The following is a 16489-nucleotide window of genomic DNA, read 5'->3' as shown; positions in this document are numbered from 1 at the left end:
TAACCATAGGGCCAAAGGGGCATTATTGTTATTCAGAAATTTTCTAGTTCAGGTACAGAAAGGTTCAAAATATGTATTATCAGCCAAGAAGAAAGATCGCTATCATATGCTGTCAAAGGGACTACTGTAGAAGATAATTTGGTGTGTGTAATATGTTCTTATTTTGAGTCAACAATTCCTAAAAGGCTTTAATTTACACCTCATTGACAGTTTAATTATTTCAGGGTGTCACTTAAAAGTTATCTAAACATGTTCCTTAGAAATACCATCGTTTAAAATAATTCTCTCCATTTTCTTTACAGAATTCTTATTCCAAGGCGATGCCTTTCACAGTGTTTGGAAGCCTTGCTCTACTTTGTGGATTATTGGTTCTGTTTTTGCCGGAGACAGCTGGCAAGCCTTTGCCTGATAATCTCATACCCAAGAAAAACACTGGTAAATTTCAGGATACCGAGTTAACTGTCTCCTTAAAGAATGGCCATGCTTCTGCTGACGAAGAGATTTCTCTCAATCAAGTTTGACTTTGAAATACAACAGAAACAATTCTGCATATCTGTACAAAATAATTACCAATAGCTAATGCAATGCTGTGCAATGTGTGAGCATATGAACCAGAGATAGTCGTCTTTAGAAGAGGCTCATCCCGGTCTGATAATCCCATAGTCAAGGGCATCTTCACTAGCCAAGGGTTACGATCCGGTACAATCTGGTCTTCAAGAGTAGGTAGATCGTACCGGATGGTAACCCTTCGCTAGCGAAGATGAGTCAATGGAGTACATTAGAAAAATCTGTGAATCTGGGGATATTGGTGAACACAGTCAATAGCCCTGCTTCTGCTGAGGAGGTGATATCTCATTAATTGTTTGGGAAGTGATTATTATGACCCAAACTTGTGTTCAGTACAACTTACAAATACAAATCTCTTTTCTTTTTGAAGTGATTACAGATTCAACAAATCAAGTAAAATATTTTGACTAATGCATGACACAATAGCATTTACAAATACATGACTGAATAGTGAATTCCTTGTTAAGAATTTACCGGCCAATACATGACTCTATATACATACAGTGTAAAATTTTAACAATTCTGGTCTAAATACCATTCAAATTCTTTACCAATCAATTTATGATTCAGTATAAAATAATAACAAGTTAACCAGTGCACATGTCTTTGTTATGTACAGTAAGTGAGAATAGTTAACTTAATATTATCTAAAGATTTTAGAAGATTTCCAATAAAGTACATGACTCTATACATATATACCATGTAACAAGTTCACCAATACATGACTCAATACAATGTGTCAAGTTTACCAACAAATGGCTTATACAATGTAACAAGTTTACCAATACATGACTCAATACAATGTGTCAAGTTTACTTATACATGACTCAATACAATGTGTCAAGTTTACCAATACATGACTCAATACAATGTTACAAGTTTACCAATACATGACTCAATACAATGTGACAAGTTTACCAATACACAACTCAATACAATGTAACGAGTTTACCAATACATGACTCAATACAATGTGTCAAGTTTACCAATACACAACTCAATACAATGTGACAAGTTTACCAATACACGACTCAATACAATGTGTCAAGTTTACTTATACACGACTCAATACAATGTGTCAAGTTTACTTATACATGACTCAATACAATGTTACAAGTTTACCAATACATGACTCAATACAATGTAAGAAGTTTACCAATACACGACTCAATACGATGTAACAAGTTTACCAATACATGACTCAATACAATGTAAGAAGTTTACCAATACATGACTTAATACAATGTAAGAAGTTAACTAATACATGACTCATACAATGTGTCAAGTTTACTAATACATGACTCATACAATGTAACAAGTTTACCAAAACATGACTCATACAATGTAACAAGTTTACCAATACATGACTCGTACAATGTGTCAAGTTTACTAATACATGACTCAATACAATGTAAAAAATTTACCAATACATGACTCAATACAATGTATCAGGTTTACCAACACATGGATTGATACAATGAAGATAACAACTGAGCTTGTACAAACAAATTTTTCCCATGATCATCCCAGAGTTTGTTCAACATCCCATTGTCAATTCTGTAACCTGTAAGTAGCACTGATTGAATTTGAACACAGCATTCGTTGACATTGTTTAATAAAAAAATGAAAATTGTTCATGTATGATATGTGTTATATCCTGATTTTGATCTCATAAATATCATAAATAGGACATTTAATGATCATGGATTATATACAGGAATGAGTGTGTTGCTTATCAATATATGATTGACGACCATTCCATTACAATACAATTGTCCACTAAAGTGTTCAGGTGGTGCATTGGATAGCCACTCTTCTTTTCACCGTCATTTAAAATCGTAATTAAATATTAATATATACAATATTTAATGGTTTCCTATTAAATACCATAAATATTTCACTTGTTTGTCAGAGTTTACCAATATTTTTACTCATGCTTTAATTTGCACTCGTAAAAAAATGATATTCTGCCATACTCAAGAAATTGATGTGATATATAACTGGAAACCATTAAATATCCTCTATTTATATATAACTATACCATACCATTTTCAGTTTTATAACATGTACCTACATAGTACTGTCTGATTATGAGCTGAACATTTGTATTGATAATTGTTTTATTTATAGGTTCCTTTGTTAAATTTACCAATGTGTTCTAACTCAATCACCCCTAAAGTCCCATTTGAACCTTACCAATTCAACGACTTGGCAGGTCCAGTGTAGATATGTAGGGGTGAATGAGTTAAGATGCAATACTGTCTCTGTGTCGGTGATAATAGTGAACAGATGGTGAGTCAAGTAGACGATATCAGTGTGGTTGTAGTGAAAGAGGAAGCAGTGGGTGTTTCTGCCAGAATCGCCTCAGTAAGTCAGTAAGATAGAAATAAATAGAATCTTTGATGTGATGTTAATGCATAGCTGACTTGATGTAACTGTACTGACAGTCTGACATGATGTCATACAATTGTGATGAATAAGGGAATCCCCCCAATCTCAACCCTAGGGTGAGACGAGGATTTCGTTTACCCTGGACTGGTGTATCTTCACTTTAACGGTTGTGAGGTTAATAGAATCTCTCGACCCCTTTGGGATGATATAGGGGGATTTCAACCCAAGGGGAAGATACTCAAGTTGCCAAACACAAGGCTTTGGAGAGTGTTTGGCAACTTAAGAATCTTTCCCCGAGGGTTGAGATTCTGTTATCTTTTACCCAGGACAGTTGTATCCACACCTTACCCATTGTAAGATATCCTTGTCTCACCCTAGGGTTGAGACGGGGGGATTCCTCCATCAAAACAATCAGCACACACGCAGGCATACACACATAGGGAGATATAAGTCAGGTGGCATAGGACTAGTAGTTAGCGCCTGATAAGGCAGCTCCTGCGAATTCCTCAATATTGTATTGATTAATATATATGCTAATTGTATTGACTGTAAAACATTGTATATCTATGCACTGTAAAGCGCTTTAGAGAGGCTTATGTTAGCTAGATGGGGCGCTATATCAAATGTTGTATATTATTATTATTTATTATGATGTCATGTCAACAGTATAATGGCATCACGTAAACAATGCATTGACTTCAAATGAACAAATTATTAAGCATGTAACATCAACATTGCATTATGTATATGAAAAAGACAACAGGGTAAGAGAAACAGAACCATGCACCCCTTGAGGTGAGCTAGGAGAATCTCAACCCTCGGCGAAGCCTCATGTTTGGCAATTAAGAATCTTCCCCCTCGGGTTGAGATTCTCCAATATCACCCCCAAGGGAATGAAAGATTCTTTTAATCTCACACCAGGAAAAAGTTTTGATACACATGTCCAGGGTAAGCCAATAGGTATTCCCACTGGGCCTGTCTCAGTAATATGTCACTACAAGCCTATATATATCATTATCATTGGTGCTACAGGTAACACTATGAGTACATGGATTTTATATCTATTGATCATCATAATTAAGTGCTTTCGAATTTACACAAATAAATTACCACTTCAATAAATGTAAGTATGCTTATAGTATTTTTCAAAAAATTATGATTTAACGTTTTCAAACTTAATTTTTTGAAGTTATATTAGTCAATAGGTACTAGTATATTTTTTTTTTACAAATTTTACTAAGGCATGTTTATTTTCAGTAGCATTTTATCTTTGTTTTCATTTGATGCAAGAGCGGAGAACAAAAATCATGTTCCGACTGTCATTAGTTGGTATTTTATATACAAGTATGGGAGAAACTTAAAATCTGTTCGGAAGTTGTTGATTATTGTGAAGTTGTTGATTATTTAACTGATATTTATTATTCCACCATTAAACAAACAATCAAATATTTCATTTAAAGATTGATCAAAGAAAACTTTTCATCTCTTTGCAACTTTCTATAGTTTGTTTAGAGATATTTGTTTTTACAAACTTACAGTCTTGCGTTAGTAACACAGTGTTTTGAAGCTGTAAAATGTCTGTTTTGTATATGAAATTATTCTGAAAATTCATCATAAAATATCTAAGATAATTACCTGATGTATTAAATGCTGTAAGGAAAGTTAGTCTACAGTTCTTTCATATCAGGGTATTTTTGCTTGAACAATATTTCAGCCTATTTTCACATCTTCTACACCCACTTAACTCAGGTCTCAGAGTTGTCACAGGAAAACATGAGGAAATCTTCGAACGGAAAGTATTTGAAAAAACGTCTTTTGAATGAGATTTTCTGGTTGATAATTGAGAACTTTAATTATTTCAAATTCTATACGCATGTGTGATGGTTTTTGAGAATGTTGGATTGGTTAAGAGTATGTGTGATGGTTTTTGAGAATGTTGGATTGGTTAAGAGTATGTGTGATGGTTTTTGAGGATGCTAGAAAACATTTAATTATATGTGAATAGTTTGTGAATATTTGAAGGATGGTTCGAGGTTATGTGCTTGATGATTCAATTTTGAATGTCTGTACTGAATTTGCTGTTTTTTTGTGCTGTTTAGATATTTGGCAGTGGACAGCTATTATAGATTTAATAAACTCTTTTTGTTTGTTATTTTTGTTTTGCTTTGCTTTTTTTCTAAGCATTTGCCTGTAAGATGATATGCAGTTTCTCTCATACTGACCACATTCTATTTTTGCTGATCCTTCAGCAGTTTATTCTGCATATAGGTATACTAAGTTATATCTACATACATTAAAAGCATACCAGCTAGATCTAGCGTAGGAATGCCAAATCTGGTATAGAAACAAATAACCTGATGCATTGGTTCCATAGGATTTTGGAAAATTTATCGGCGGCTAAAAAGGCACATTATAAAGTGCATTATTTATTTAAAAAAAATAATATATATATATAATAATAAGTAAGTTTTTTTTACATCAGACATTTTGTCAGAATTGCTACCGGTAAACAAAATTACAACATAAACAGACAAAATTAAAACCAACAAGTGATTTAAAGAAAATGAATATGATATTCTACAGTACTAAGTTATATGTAAACGTTTGTTTGGATTTGGTTTTAACATCCTATTAACAGCTAAGGTCATTAAAAGACCTGCCTTGTGTGTGTTATATGCATGTGTGCATGTTTCTAGGTTTGTCTCCTCCTTTGAACAAGCAAACAACTTTAGAAAAAGAAGTGGTAATTTGTTTAAATACAGCAGATCAGGCTATTTTACACCTGGATATAAAAGTAATTTCATCAAAAGTAATATTGTACTTAGTGTATTTGATTCACCTGTACCAAAAAGCAAGTATTTGTACATGGTAACTTTGAAATTCGTATAGATATATATGCATATGGCCAAGACCAACGGTTTAAGGGTTAGGGCCCTCCCCAGGTCTTGCTCTGGTAGCATGATCGTATTCGTTTCTTCATACCCAGCAACATTTACATTACAGGATGGAGACCCCAACCATTTGAAGTTATGATCAGAGAACCCATGTGACCTTGAAAGTAGGCCAAGGTCATTTATATGTGGGCACTTAACCATGTACCACTATAGCTACACCCAATTAACCTATTGACCTAATATCAATACCATGGATCGTATGGAAGTTAATCAATTCGAGTCTAAATTGAGGAATCCTGTAGTTTTATTCTTTCGTTGGGCCAGGGATGTGTAGTGGACTACACATCCCTGGTTGGGCGTATATACGTCAATCGGGAATTGATCATGAACCGTCGGCACTTTCAATAAACGAGATCCTCTTTTACGGAAAGTGCCGACGGTTCCCGATTGTATATACATGTACATGCAGCTGTACGTCTCTTTCGCGGAAATCGTACCGACGCACGCATGGTCCAATCAAGAGACATTTCTAATATACCATTTTTGACAAAAGAGTCACATCATATGTTCGACTATTAAATCGGTTAGCATATATATTGAACCGTCTCCTACTGGCTTTACAAGTGGATTAAATTATGTCATATCAGAGACGTATAATACATCTCTGCATGGTCATATTTAATTTTCTTTGATATTTGAGGAGAATACGTCTTTAAAAGAATCAGATAAAATTCAAAAAACCCAGAACCATCTCGAAAATGAAAGATATCTTAAAAGAGGTATTTTTGAATGTCGTTATATTTCTTGCATCGTATTAGATATATATATGTATCTCTTTTAGGTATCAAATGTTAAATTGGCTTGTTATATAGAAATGTACATGGTATCAACATTTACACGCTACACAAACAATGTTTGCTCTAAAAAGTCATAATCAACGGCAATATAATGGCGTGAGCTTCGTAAACAAATCTCTGGTGGGGAGAATTTGACATAAACAAAAAACCTGAGGAATAATTATCGAAATTAGTGATTCTTGAATTCTCTTTTAATGGGAGAGAATTCGAAGACGGTATGAAAAATGACTTAATAAAGCAGTCTTAGCTGAGAAATCCCGTAGTCATGTATTTTTCTCAGGGCATATTATTTTCTTGTTCGCACAAGAAAAATATATTTTCATAGTGGGCCTAACACGCTATCGTATAATCACAATAAAGAAAATTCTCTTAATATATATATGTGCATCAGAAATAAATATTTTACGAGAAAATAGAAAAATAATTGCAATTTTTTTTCGGTTGGCTTCATTTCATTTTAGAAGTTTGGGTACAATAAAAACCATATGCACTGGAGACTAGCAATTCATTGGTATGAGTTAACACCCACATTCACCGACAAAAGGGATTCCGCAATTTAGAATTCGTTAATAGAATAAAGTGAGCGCGAATGTTTTTTAAATCCCGAAATTTTGTGAAAAGGGGGCTGTGTTACATTTTTATTCTAAATGACGTCATGTTACATTATGGAAGTCATAATTAGGAATGTAATAAGCTAACTTTTTGTCCTTTTCATTGGAAACATCTATCGACATTCCGTCAAATATTTTATTTCAAATCAAAGGATGATTACCGGTGTACTGCGAAATAAAACACCCACATTGTAGGCCATTATGACAAAACTTATGCGTTATTTCGAAGCTCAAAGGGAGATTTTTGAGTAAATTGGGTGGCCCTTAAAAGGGCCTTTTTGAGATTTGAACTCGGGTGTTTTCAAAGAAATCTATTTCTTAGATTTCTTTGCAGTGGCTTTCTTCGGAGCTGCCTTTTTCGGTTTAGTGGTCTTCTTCTTTAGAGACTTCTTCGGCTTTGCTGCCTTCTTTGGAGATTTCTTTGCCTTCTTAGGTTTCTTCGCCTTTTTTGTTACTTTCTTCGCCTTCTTTGGTTTCTTTGCCTTCTTCTTCTTTGGTTTCTTTGGCTTCTTTGCTTTCTTCTTCATAGGCTTCTTCACTTTCTTTGTGTTTCCAACCCTAAATCGTCCAGTTGCTCCAGTAGCGGTGGATCCTTTGGGTCGCACCAGAGCCCCAGTCTTAAGTCCACGGGCCAAAGCAATCCTCACAGATGATGTTATCCTGCTGGCAGAAAGAAACTTGCTGAAGTTAGCCATAACATATTTTCTAATGGCTGGAACGGACGACCCCTTTCTGTCTTTCATGGCGGTTACAGCTGCAACAACCATCGACAGAGTTGTAGGTTTCTTGGCTCCTCCCGACTTCCTTGCCGCTTTCCTCTTTGGGCTTCTGGCCTTCTTTGGCTTAGCTGTCTTGGAAGGGGACGTGCTTCGGCTCCTACTGCGACTCCTGCTCCTAGTTCTAGGGCGTTTTTTAGGGCTCGTCTTCTTTGCTACCTTCTTCTTTGGGCTCTTCTTATGGGTTTTCTTTCCTGGAGAGGCGCTCCTGCTCCTAGACCTCGTACGCGGCCTTCTTGGGATTGACATGGCCTTCTTTGCCGGGGAGGCACTTCTGCTCCTAGACCTTGTGCGCGGCCTTCTCGGGCTTGAGACAGATTTCATCGTTGCCGTCTTCTTGCCTGGAGAGGCACTTCTGCTCCTAGACCTCGTACGCGGCCTTCTCGGGCTTGCGATAGATTTCTTGGATGCTGCCTTCTTCTTTGGACTCCTCCTTTTAGATGGAGAAGCGCTCCTGCTCCTACTCCTGCTTCTTGATCTCGAACTTTTTTTCGGACTACGCGCCATTTTCTTATTCGATGCAAAATCAAATGTGACTGACTTTACTGCTGTGCGCTTATATATAACATTTGCTCGTACCTGTCAGAAAACACCCCACGATACCACACCCGAAAGTTTCAATGGCGGCAGATTTGACTTCCATTGTGTTTGTTATCTTATTTGATGCGTGATTTTACCAATGTAAACAGATGTAATACATTTCTGCCAAGGAGGAACAATATACATAACAATTATATTTACATGATTTTTACTTATAAAATCCTTTAATATTCTCTTTTTTACGTAACAAGTATTATCTTTGTAAATAATTGTTTTCTTAAAACCAACTTCGATGTTATATAATTTGAACTAATCCCTTTACGTCATTTATGACCAAGTATGGGTATGGTTATTCAAACTTTACTTATTTCTTGTTATATTACGGAGTTTTCTTTTTGTCTTCCCCCTTTTCTTACAGTAAACTCGTCTTTTGAAATCTCAACAAAAAGCACAAAACAGTATTGGAGGTTGACGATTGCTGTCAGCCTCGCTCTCGTTTTGGTATACCTGCAAAATCGTTCGGCGTAAGATTCGGAAAGATTTTTCATTCAATAAATCAATTCCATGTGTTATCTGCGATTATTATGTTTAATAAAACTTCGACAGAATATTGGCTAAATAAAATGTTATTTGTTTCAGGCAAATAACGGATTAGTGATTAGTTTGTTTAAAAATGCGATTCGTTTACCGTACGTTGAGCTTAACGTGCACTTTCATGGATCATATTTTTCAGTGTTTCTTACAAATTACATTCCGCCATGTTCGTGCATATTAGTGACTATTTCTATTACTCAGCGTGACACCTGACAGTTGAGACCCTAAGGTTACACATTCATGTTACTTATTTTTTATTCATGACACTATTGTAAGCTTTTAGAAAGCTTATATTTATGTGTAGTAAATCTTTCAGAAATTTATAAACCTTAAAATCATAGCAAAAAACGAAGACTTTTTCTAATTCAAGTTTTTTTTATTGAAGTTTCATACAAATAGCACACATATAACCACCAACGAATTTACACAACAAATTAAGCATGCATTATAGTATGCTTACATTTTTAAATCAGAAATCTCTTGTATGAAGTAGAATGCAAAAAAACATTAATCTTGTGTTCCAACGCACCACTGAAGTTGCCAAAATACTTAAAGTAATCTTTTCAATTCAAAGATAACACAACCGATTTTAAACTTAAGTTAATATTCATATATATTGGAAATTTATGTTCAACAAAATTATCTGATGAACACATTTTTGCACCAGAAAATTAAATATTAATATTTTTCTGAAATGCCCCTTCATATACATGTATATAATGAGTTTAAGGAGGAAAAAAAAGAAAAAAAATGTTTACCTGGTGCAAGAAATCCACACACACCTGCCACCCACACCCTGTGCTCAACAGTGTCCACAATAGGTTGACATATTCTAGGAATACCATATAAGTACTACCATGCAGTTCTTTTTTAAAAAATGTAAATCTTCTGTTGATATGCTTTATAGTCTAACCCTCCAATAATTAAGGAGGACATAATGTTTTGAACAAACAAGTTACAATTATATAATATTTTAAGGGGGCCTAATAATAATAATTTTATCTTCAATTTCAATAACTTGGATTAAACAAATGTATATATGCTAGGCACTGGTGAGCAGTTGGTTAGGTTGTGTATTCATAATGCCCTATCAACAGCTTTGTTCATTTAAGAATGAGCCAGGTTTCAGAGAACCCACTGGAGGATCTGGAGAAAACACCAACCTACGATCAAATACATGAAGACTTAACCCCATGTGTAGGGCACGACCCTGGAGGGACAGGTGGAGAGTGATTGAAGACAGTCAGATGCCTTAACCACTAGCTCGGCCAATGCAGACACTGCTAGTGATTAAATTAAGATTTTCATCCTCAAAGAAATATCACCAAGGATAAAAAAATGAGTGAGGATTTATGAAGCAAGTTAAGTGAGAATTTGTCATTTTAGCAGCCATCTGGAGAGCTAAATTGAAAATTAAAATTGTGACGAGTTTTATGAATCTCATATATATATATCAAATAGAATATATGCATCTAAGGTCCTTGTTATCAAACGATTAAGGATTTAAAAAAATATTTAAGTTTAGGCGTTTCTTGAACTCCTGTCAAAATTCTAGATTTTAACATGTGTTTTCTGAATAATATGAAACTCGGTTCACTAATTCTGTACAACAAAGCAATCAATGATTGCCCCTTAATTTCATCAAAGAAGAGATTTCTTTTATCTCCCATGTAAATAAATACATATATTATTATCAGACTGGCCAATCTGAGGAGACATGGTGATTATTTTACATGCATTTAACTCATTCACCCCTGAAATTTCACAATGAACTATTCCAACCTTTGAATTGGAAGAGTTCAAATGTGTCTTCAAGGGTGAATGAGTTTATTTTTTCAAAGCAAGGTTACAGACTGATCTAACCAAATATTTCAGACAGAATTGTCAGATCTGTGAGAGGAAACGTGCAGGTTTGATGTGAACTTAAGCTACCTTCCCGATGTAACTGAAATAAACACTCAATTCTTTTTTTTGGAGGCATCACTGACCCCAATTAATGTGTTTGTTTACCACAGTGATATATACTATGGAAGCAGGGGCTAAACATTTTTTGTCATACTACCAGGGTCCAGGGCTTTTTCATGGTTTCTGTAGGCCCGCTGACAATATAAACGTCAACGAATAATATTAAATAAAAGTAAACACTATGTACTAGATTAAAATAACCACTTTTATTATTGTTAAGCACTAAAAAAGGTGTGTTTCAGAAGGAAAGTCAATGTGGGCTTGATGACAAGATTTTTTTTTTTCGTTTTTGACAACTTGGGAATATGTACAATGCAGGTCCACATTTTTGCAAGACCCCCCTAGTAATTTTTTGGAGTCCCATACCTTGGACTTAAGGAATTTTTAGTCCCTTGGAAGTTGTGTAAGGTCAAGGAAAGATTTCTCATCAAGGGGAGACAACATATTCGAGAAAAAGGATTTTGAAATACAGTATATGTTTCTGGTTAAATATAGGTCATAGTCATCAATTTGAACAAACTTGGTAGCCCTTCATGCCAGCATGTTTCTGGCCAAATATCATCACCCTGGACCATTTGGTCATTCAGAAGAAGTTGTTTAAAGGTTTTTTGAAGACAATTGACCTCTGTGACCTTGAATATGAGTAAAGGTCATTCATTTGAACAAACTTGGTAGCCCTTCATTCTGGTATGCTTCTGACCAAATATCATAATCCTGGTCCTTTTCGCTATTCAGAAGAAGTTGTTTAAAGTTTTTTTTAGACGATTGGCCCCTGTGACCTTGAATATCGGTGAAGGTCATTGATTTGAACAAACTTGGTAGCCCTTCATCTCAGCATGCTATTGGCCAAATATCATCATCCTGGGGATTTTGGTTATTCAGAAGCTGTTTATAGTTTTTTTGTTTTTTTTTTGCAAATTTAACCCCTGTGACCTTGAATAAGAGTGAAGGTCATCATTTGAACAAACTTGTTAGCCCTACATCCTAGCATGCTACTGACCAAATATTAATCAGAAGTTGTTTAAAGTTTTTAACATATTTGAACCCTGTGACCTTAAATATGGGTGAAGGATATCTATAATAACAAACTTGGAAGCCCTTCATCCCAGTTTGCTTCTGGCCACATATCATCACCCTAGGCCTTTTGGTTATTAAGAAGAAGTTGTTTAAAGCTAAAATATTGACCCCGGACGGTCAGATGACCGACCCTCGCCGGCATAAGCTCACCTGGCCCGAACATTATAATCTGACATAAGAAAGTTCCTTAGATATGCAAGATATTTATGCCATTATAATCTGAGAAAAAAAGGCGACACAACCATGGTTCTTACTCACAGCCTGTCTTAATATGACTGATAAAAATGTCATAAAAATGCCATTTAAATCAACATGCATGTTGATATACATTGTATATGTAATGTAATGTTTTAATACCTGTACAATAAGCAGAGTATTTTGCAGCATTGGGCATAAAAACATGTATAACAATACATCCGAACAGTGATAAAATGACAACAAAAAGGCAAAGTTTTCATAATTATTAAAAATGTTTGCACAATAAACGTTTTATAGGATTCAAAATGGTTGCATTCAGAAAGTATTACCTTGTACAAAGAAATTCCACACATTTTTGGACACATTTCAAAACAATGAAGTTGAAAACTAGCTATTACTGCTGAAAATATTGAAGCTTAATTAAACAATTGTATTTAGGACATTATTAACATAAGAACTTAAGGATCCTCGTCCCAAAGCAGGAAAAACACTAGAGAACTCCATTGTAAATTTCCCTGCATTGGGTAATCTCCGCTTAAATTCATTTTTGGATACAAATATAGTGCAACTGGGCCAGGGCTTCTTGATCAGAGGTCCAGGGTTCAAATCCTGGCCACACTGCGTTTTCACACTTAGAATACTACTGTTGTTTTTTGTTTTATTGTTCAACTTTATAGTTTTTCATAAAAGTTCTGCAAGATATTGTTTTCTTTTCATAAATGATTTATTTAAGCTCAGGTCCTGCTGAAAAAAGTTATGAGGCAAAGTCACAGATTTTTATCATGGTACAGGGATCCTTAAATATATGTCTGGTTATAGTTCTTCTTACCCGAGACAGCCCCAACATACATGATTCTCCTTGAATCATTAAAAATAATACCTTCGAAACTCAAACATCTTGACAATTCAAACACTTATAAGCTAATGGACCCAATAAGACAAGTTCCTCTGGTAAGAGGTTTTTACTATGTTAATAAATAATGTATAACTATAAAGAATATCAATACATGGAGTAAGGTTTGAATTATACTTTAAGCATTAATGTAAAGCTACATACAAGTAAGTCACAGAGTATTTGGTGTATATATACAAGTGCATGAGAACTAACGAAAAAACTTAACACTTGTTAGATGTACATAAATACATATTTACAATTTTTCTGTATATTACATTTAAAGGATACAGCTTTAATATTAGTATTTGCATTACCATATTTATCCCACAATAAGCCCATCTAAAGCTACTGCATTTCAGTAGAAATGCAAACAATTGCTACAAATATTGATATATAAATTGTTACAAAATATCAGCAAGAATGACATCATCTTGCATTGTGATATGTACAGTAATACATATAATTGTTATTTTAATAATACAAGTGGAAATATTATCCTGCACAGCCCCACATATATATATATATATTATTAAAAGGCAATCTTATTTTCTAATGATACGCAAAACACAACTCCATCTTATACTGTCAAATAATATACCGGTAACATCTTATTTTGATGAAATAATATAACATCATCATATTTGACCAATTAATACAACTTATTTTATTCATATATATATTATTACGAGAAATTATGCCATCTTATATTGTCAAATTCTTAGGACCTATTGTTGTCTAAGTAATTAAGATCTTTACTAGAGGACCCCATTGGAAATAAGCTGCCACCCAGCATTCATGGGATATCCTAGGTTAAAGCTTAGTCATCATGCAGATACATTGTATTTAAGTGCTCCAAAATTTGTGATATTAACATTAATGTGATAATCTAAATACTGTGATAAATCTGTGATTATTATGCAATTGAAATCTTTGATCATATGTGATATTTGTACCTGTATCAGGCTTTTACTGAATAATTATTATTATTTCTATTTCATTGTCATGATATAAGACCATCATCTTTCAGTGAGAGATTATGTGTAGGGGTTGGGGTATTGCAATATATATGAAATTAATTTAGCACGTCAAGTATCATGATTTTACAGATATTGATTAAAGAATGATGAAAAAAATAGCAGGCTCAAACCAGAGACTTGCGCAAAATGCAAAGTAATGTAACTTTTCATTACGTTGTTTCCGAGATACAAGTTTCTCAAATGAAAGTCATGTGATATGGAAGTCACATGGTAAGTTAGTGGCGGGGGGCATGTGTACTTCCGGCAGGATGGTAAACCAGTGAAACGTCAACTTAATGGAAGTGTAAGAGGGTTAATTTGTACCGTGGAAGTGTAAGAGGGTAAATTTGTACTGTGAAAGTATAAGAGGGTAAATTTGTACTGAAAATGATTGAAATTTCACATCCTTCGTGTAACGGATATCACTGACTTTAAACATGCAGTCAGGAACTGCACACGCAGTGTTTTAACTTATTCTTGGAACAGCTGTAATATAAACAGTGTTTACCGGAAGTATACATTCTCTACTATCATGAGACATATGCTTATCTAAAACCTGGTTGAATCCAGAGAGAAAAAATATGTCGAAAATGATGTATTGAGTAATCTTACATAATAAAGTTAAAAAGTATGCATGACTATTCTTAATTTGAGGACATGTTACAAACAGATGTATCGGCCATATATATGTAAATATATACAAGGTAATATATATCAGCTGTTACAGCAATTACATTATGTCACATTTACAATAATCAAGTATATCTATATTGTATGTAAAATCAAACAGCAAACAACTTACCGGGTAGAACACTATTGTCTTAAAACAAAATTGAAAAAAAATAACAGATTCCAAGTACGTTTATAAAATATTGCGCTTTTAAGCATCACATGCTTATAAATTATATGAGAAATAGTAATGAAATAGATACAGATGAAAAAATACACAAACTGACTGTATTGGCTGGTAGAATTAGTATCAATTGAGGAATAGAATATAAACAAATAATGGAAAGGACTAACAGAACTAATGAATGTACCTGTAAGTGTAGACTTACTATTGGTAAAATCTCACTTGTAAGGGCTTGTAAAATATATAACATATATCTTTATACTGCAACTCATAAAGTTTGCCAAAAAAAATTATAAAAAGGAACTGCCTATTTTTGTTGAAAAATTGCTAATTTTTCTTGTATTGAACACTGTAAAATGCCACGATGATAGAACAGCTAAGTAACGTCCTATAGTAATGTATGTCTGTTGGTGTTATGCCATTTTTACAACACTGCTGAGATAAAAATACATCCTATCATAAGGTAATTATTTTACATCAATGCCACTGCCCGAAAATGTACTAATTCTATAATACCAAAAAGTATGTTTTAATTCTATAAATACACTAAATTGAACTAATTATACATCTAAATGAGTATCTGCCTTAAGTAGTTTGTTCATATATATGGAAGACAAGAGTACTAAATGTGTTTAACATTAACTCAATATTTATAGTTTGTCAAATTATCTGAGAGAAGGTTCTCCTGTGTACAACAGAACAAATCACTGATACCAATCATACCAGTATGATAATAAATACATCAAAAATATTTCTGACACAACATGTATTCCAGTAGATCACGTAACCTTTAAATTAATTTTGTAATACACGTACATACAAAATTATCCATCACAGTTTTCTTAATAGCTCTGACTAGATATTGAAGATATTCATCTACTACTCACTTTGGTTTGGAATTTATGAAGCAAGTTCTAAATTCCATTTGATATTAGCTTTTATTACATACTTACTAATAAATACATTTTTTTTGCATATGTGATATGTCACAATTGCTCTATTCCATATCAGCCCTTGCCGTATCACACCCGCCGTATCAAACCCCAAAACCTGTATCTGCCCGCAAAACCTGTATCACACCCCTTTTGGAAACTTTTCGTTTTTCAATATTTCAAAAGAAAAATAGATCATAAGATAGTAGTTTTTATTAGTAAGTATATAATAAACAGAATAAAACATGCCTTTTTCCATATCACACCCAGTATCACCCCTCGACCAATATCAGCCCTCGGCCTGATATTGGTCGAGGGTTGAT

At 34.0% G+C, this 16489-nt stretch overlaps 2 protein-coding genes across 2 annotated transcripts in view; one reads left to right on the top strand and one right to left on the bottom strand.

Moving 5' to 3' along the window:
* LOC110467056 (organic cation transporter protein-like) overlaps nt 1-3387 on the top strand; it is a 10614-nt gene extending 7227 nt beyond the window's left edge. Inside the window, exon 10 of the mRNA XM_021523939.1 lies at nt 303-3387. Coding sequence (XP_021379614.1) covers nt 303-521 — 219 coding nt within the window. The 3' untranslated portion in view covers nt 522-3387. The remainder of the gene's footprint in view (nt 1-302) is intronic.
* Nucleotides 3388-7598: 4211 nt separating this feature from the next.
* LOC110467035 (sperm-specific protein PHI-2B/PHI-3-like) lies at nt 7599-8651 on the bottom strand. Its single transcript, XM_021523901.1, has one exon. It carries the CDS (start codon nt 8601-8603, stop codon nt 7632-7634), a length of 972 nt encoding a protein of 323 aa, XP_021379576.1. The 5' UTR covers nt 8604-8651; the 3' UTR covers nt 7599-7631.
* Nucleotides 8652-16489: the final 7838 nt, after the last annotated feature.

This window comes from Mizuhopecten yessoensis, unplaced genomic scaffold (genome assembly GCF_002113885.1).
Source record: "Mizuhopecten yessoensis strain PY_sf001 unplaced genomic scaffold, ASM211388v2 scaffold11155, whole genome shotgun sequence".
Taxonomy (NCBI): domain Eukaryota; kingdom Metazoa; phylum Mollusca; class Bivalvia; order Pectinida; family Pectinidae; genus Mizuhopecten; species Mizuhopecten yessoensis.
Note: the sequence above shows the minus strand (reverse complement) of the source record. Positions and strands in the feature narration are given on the sequence as shown.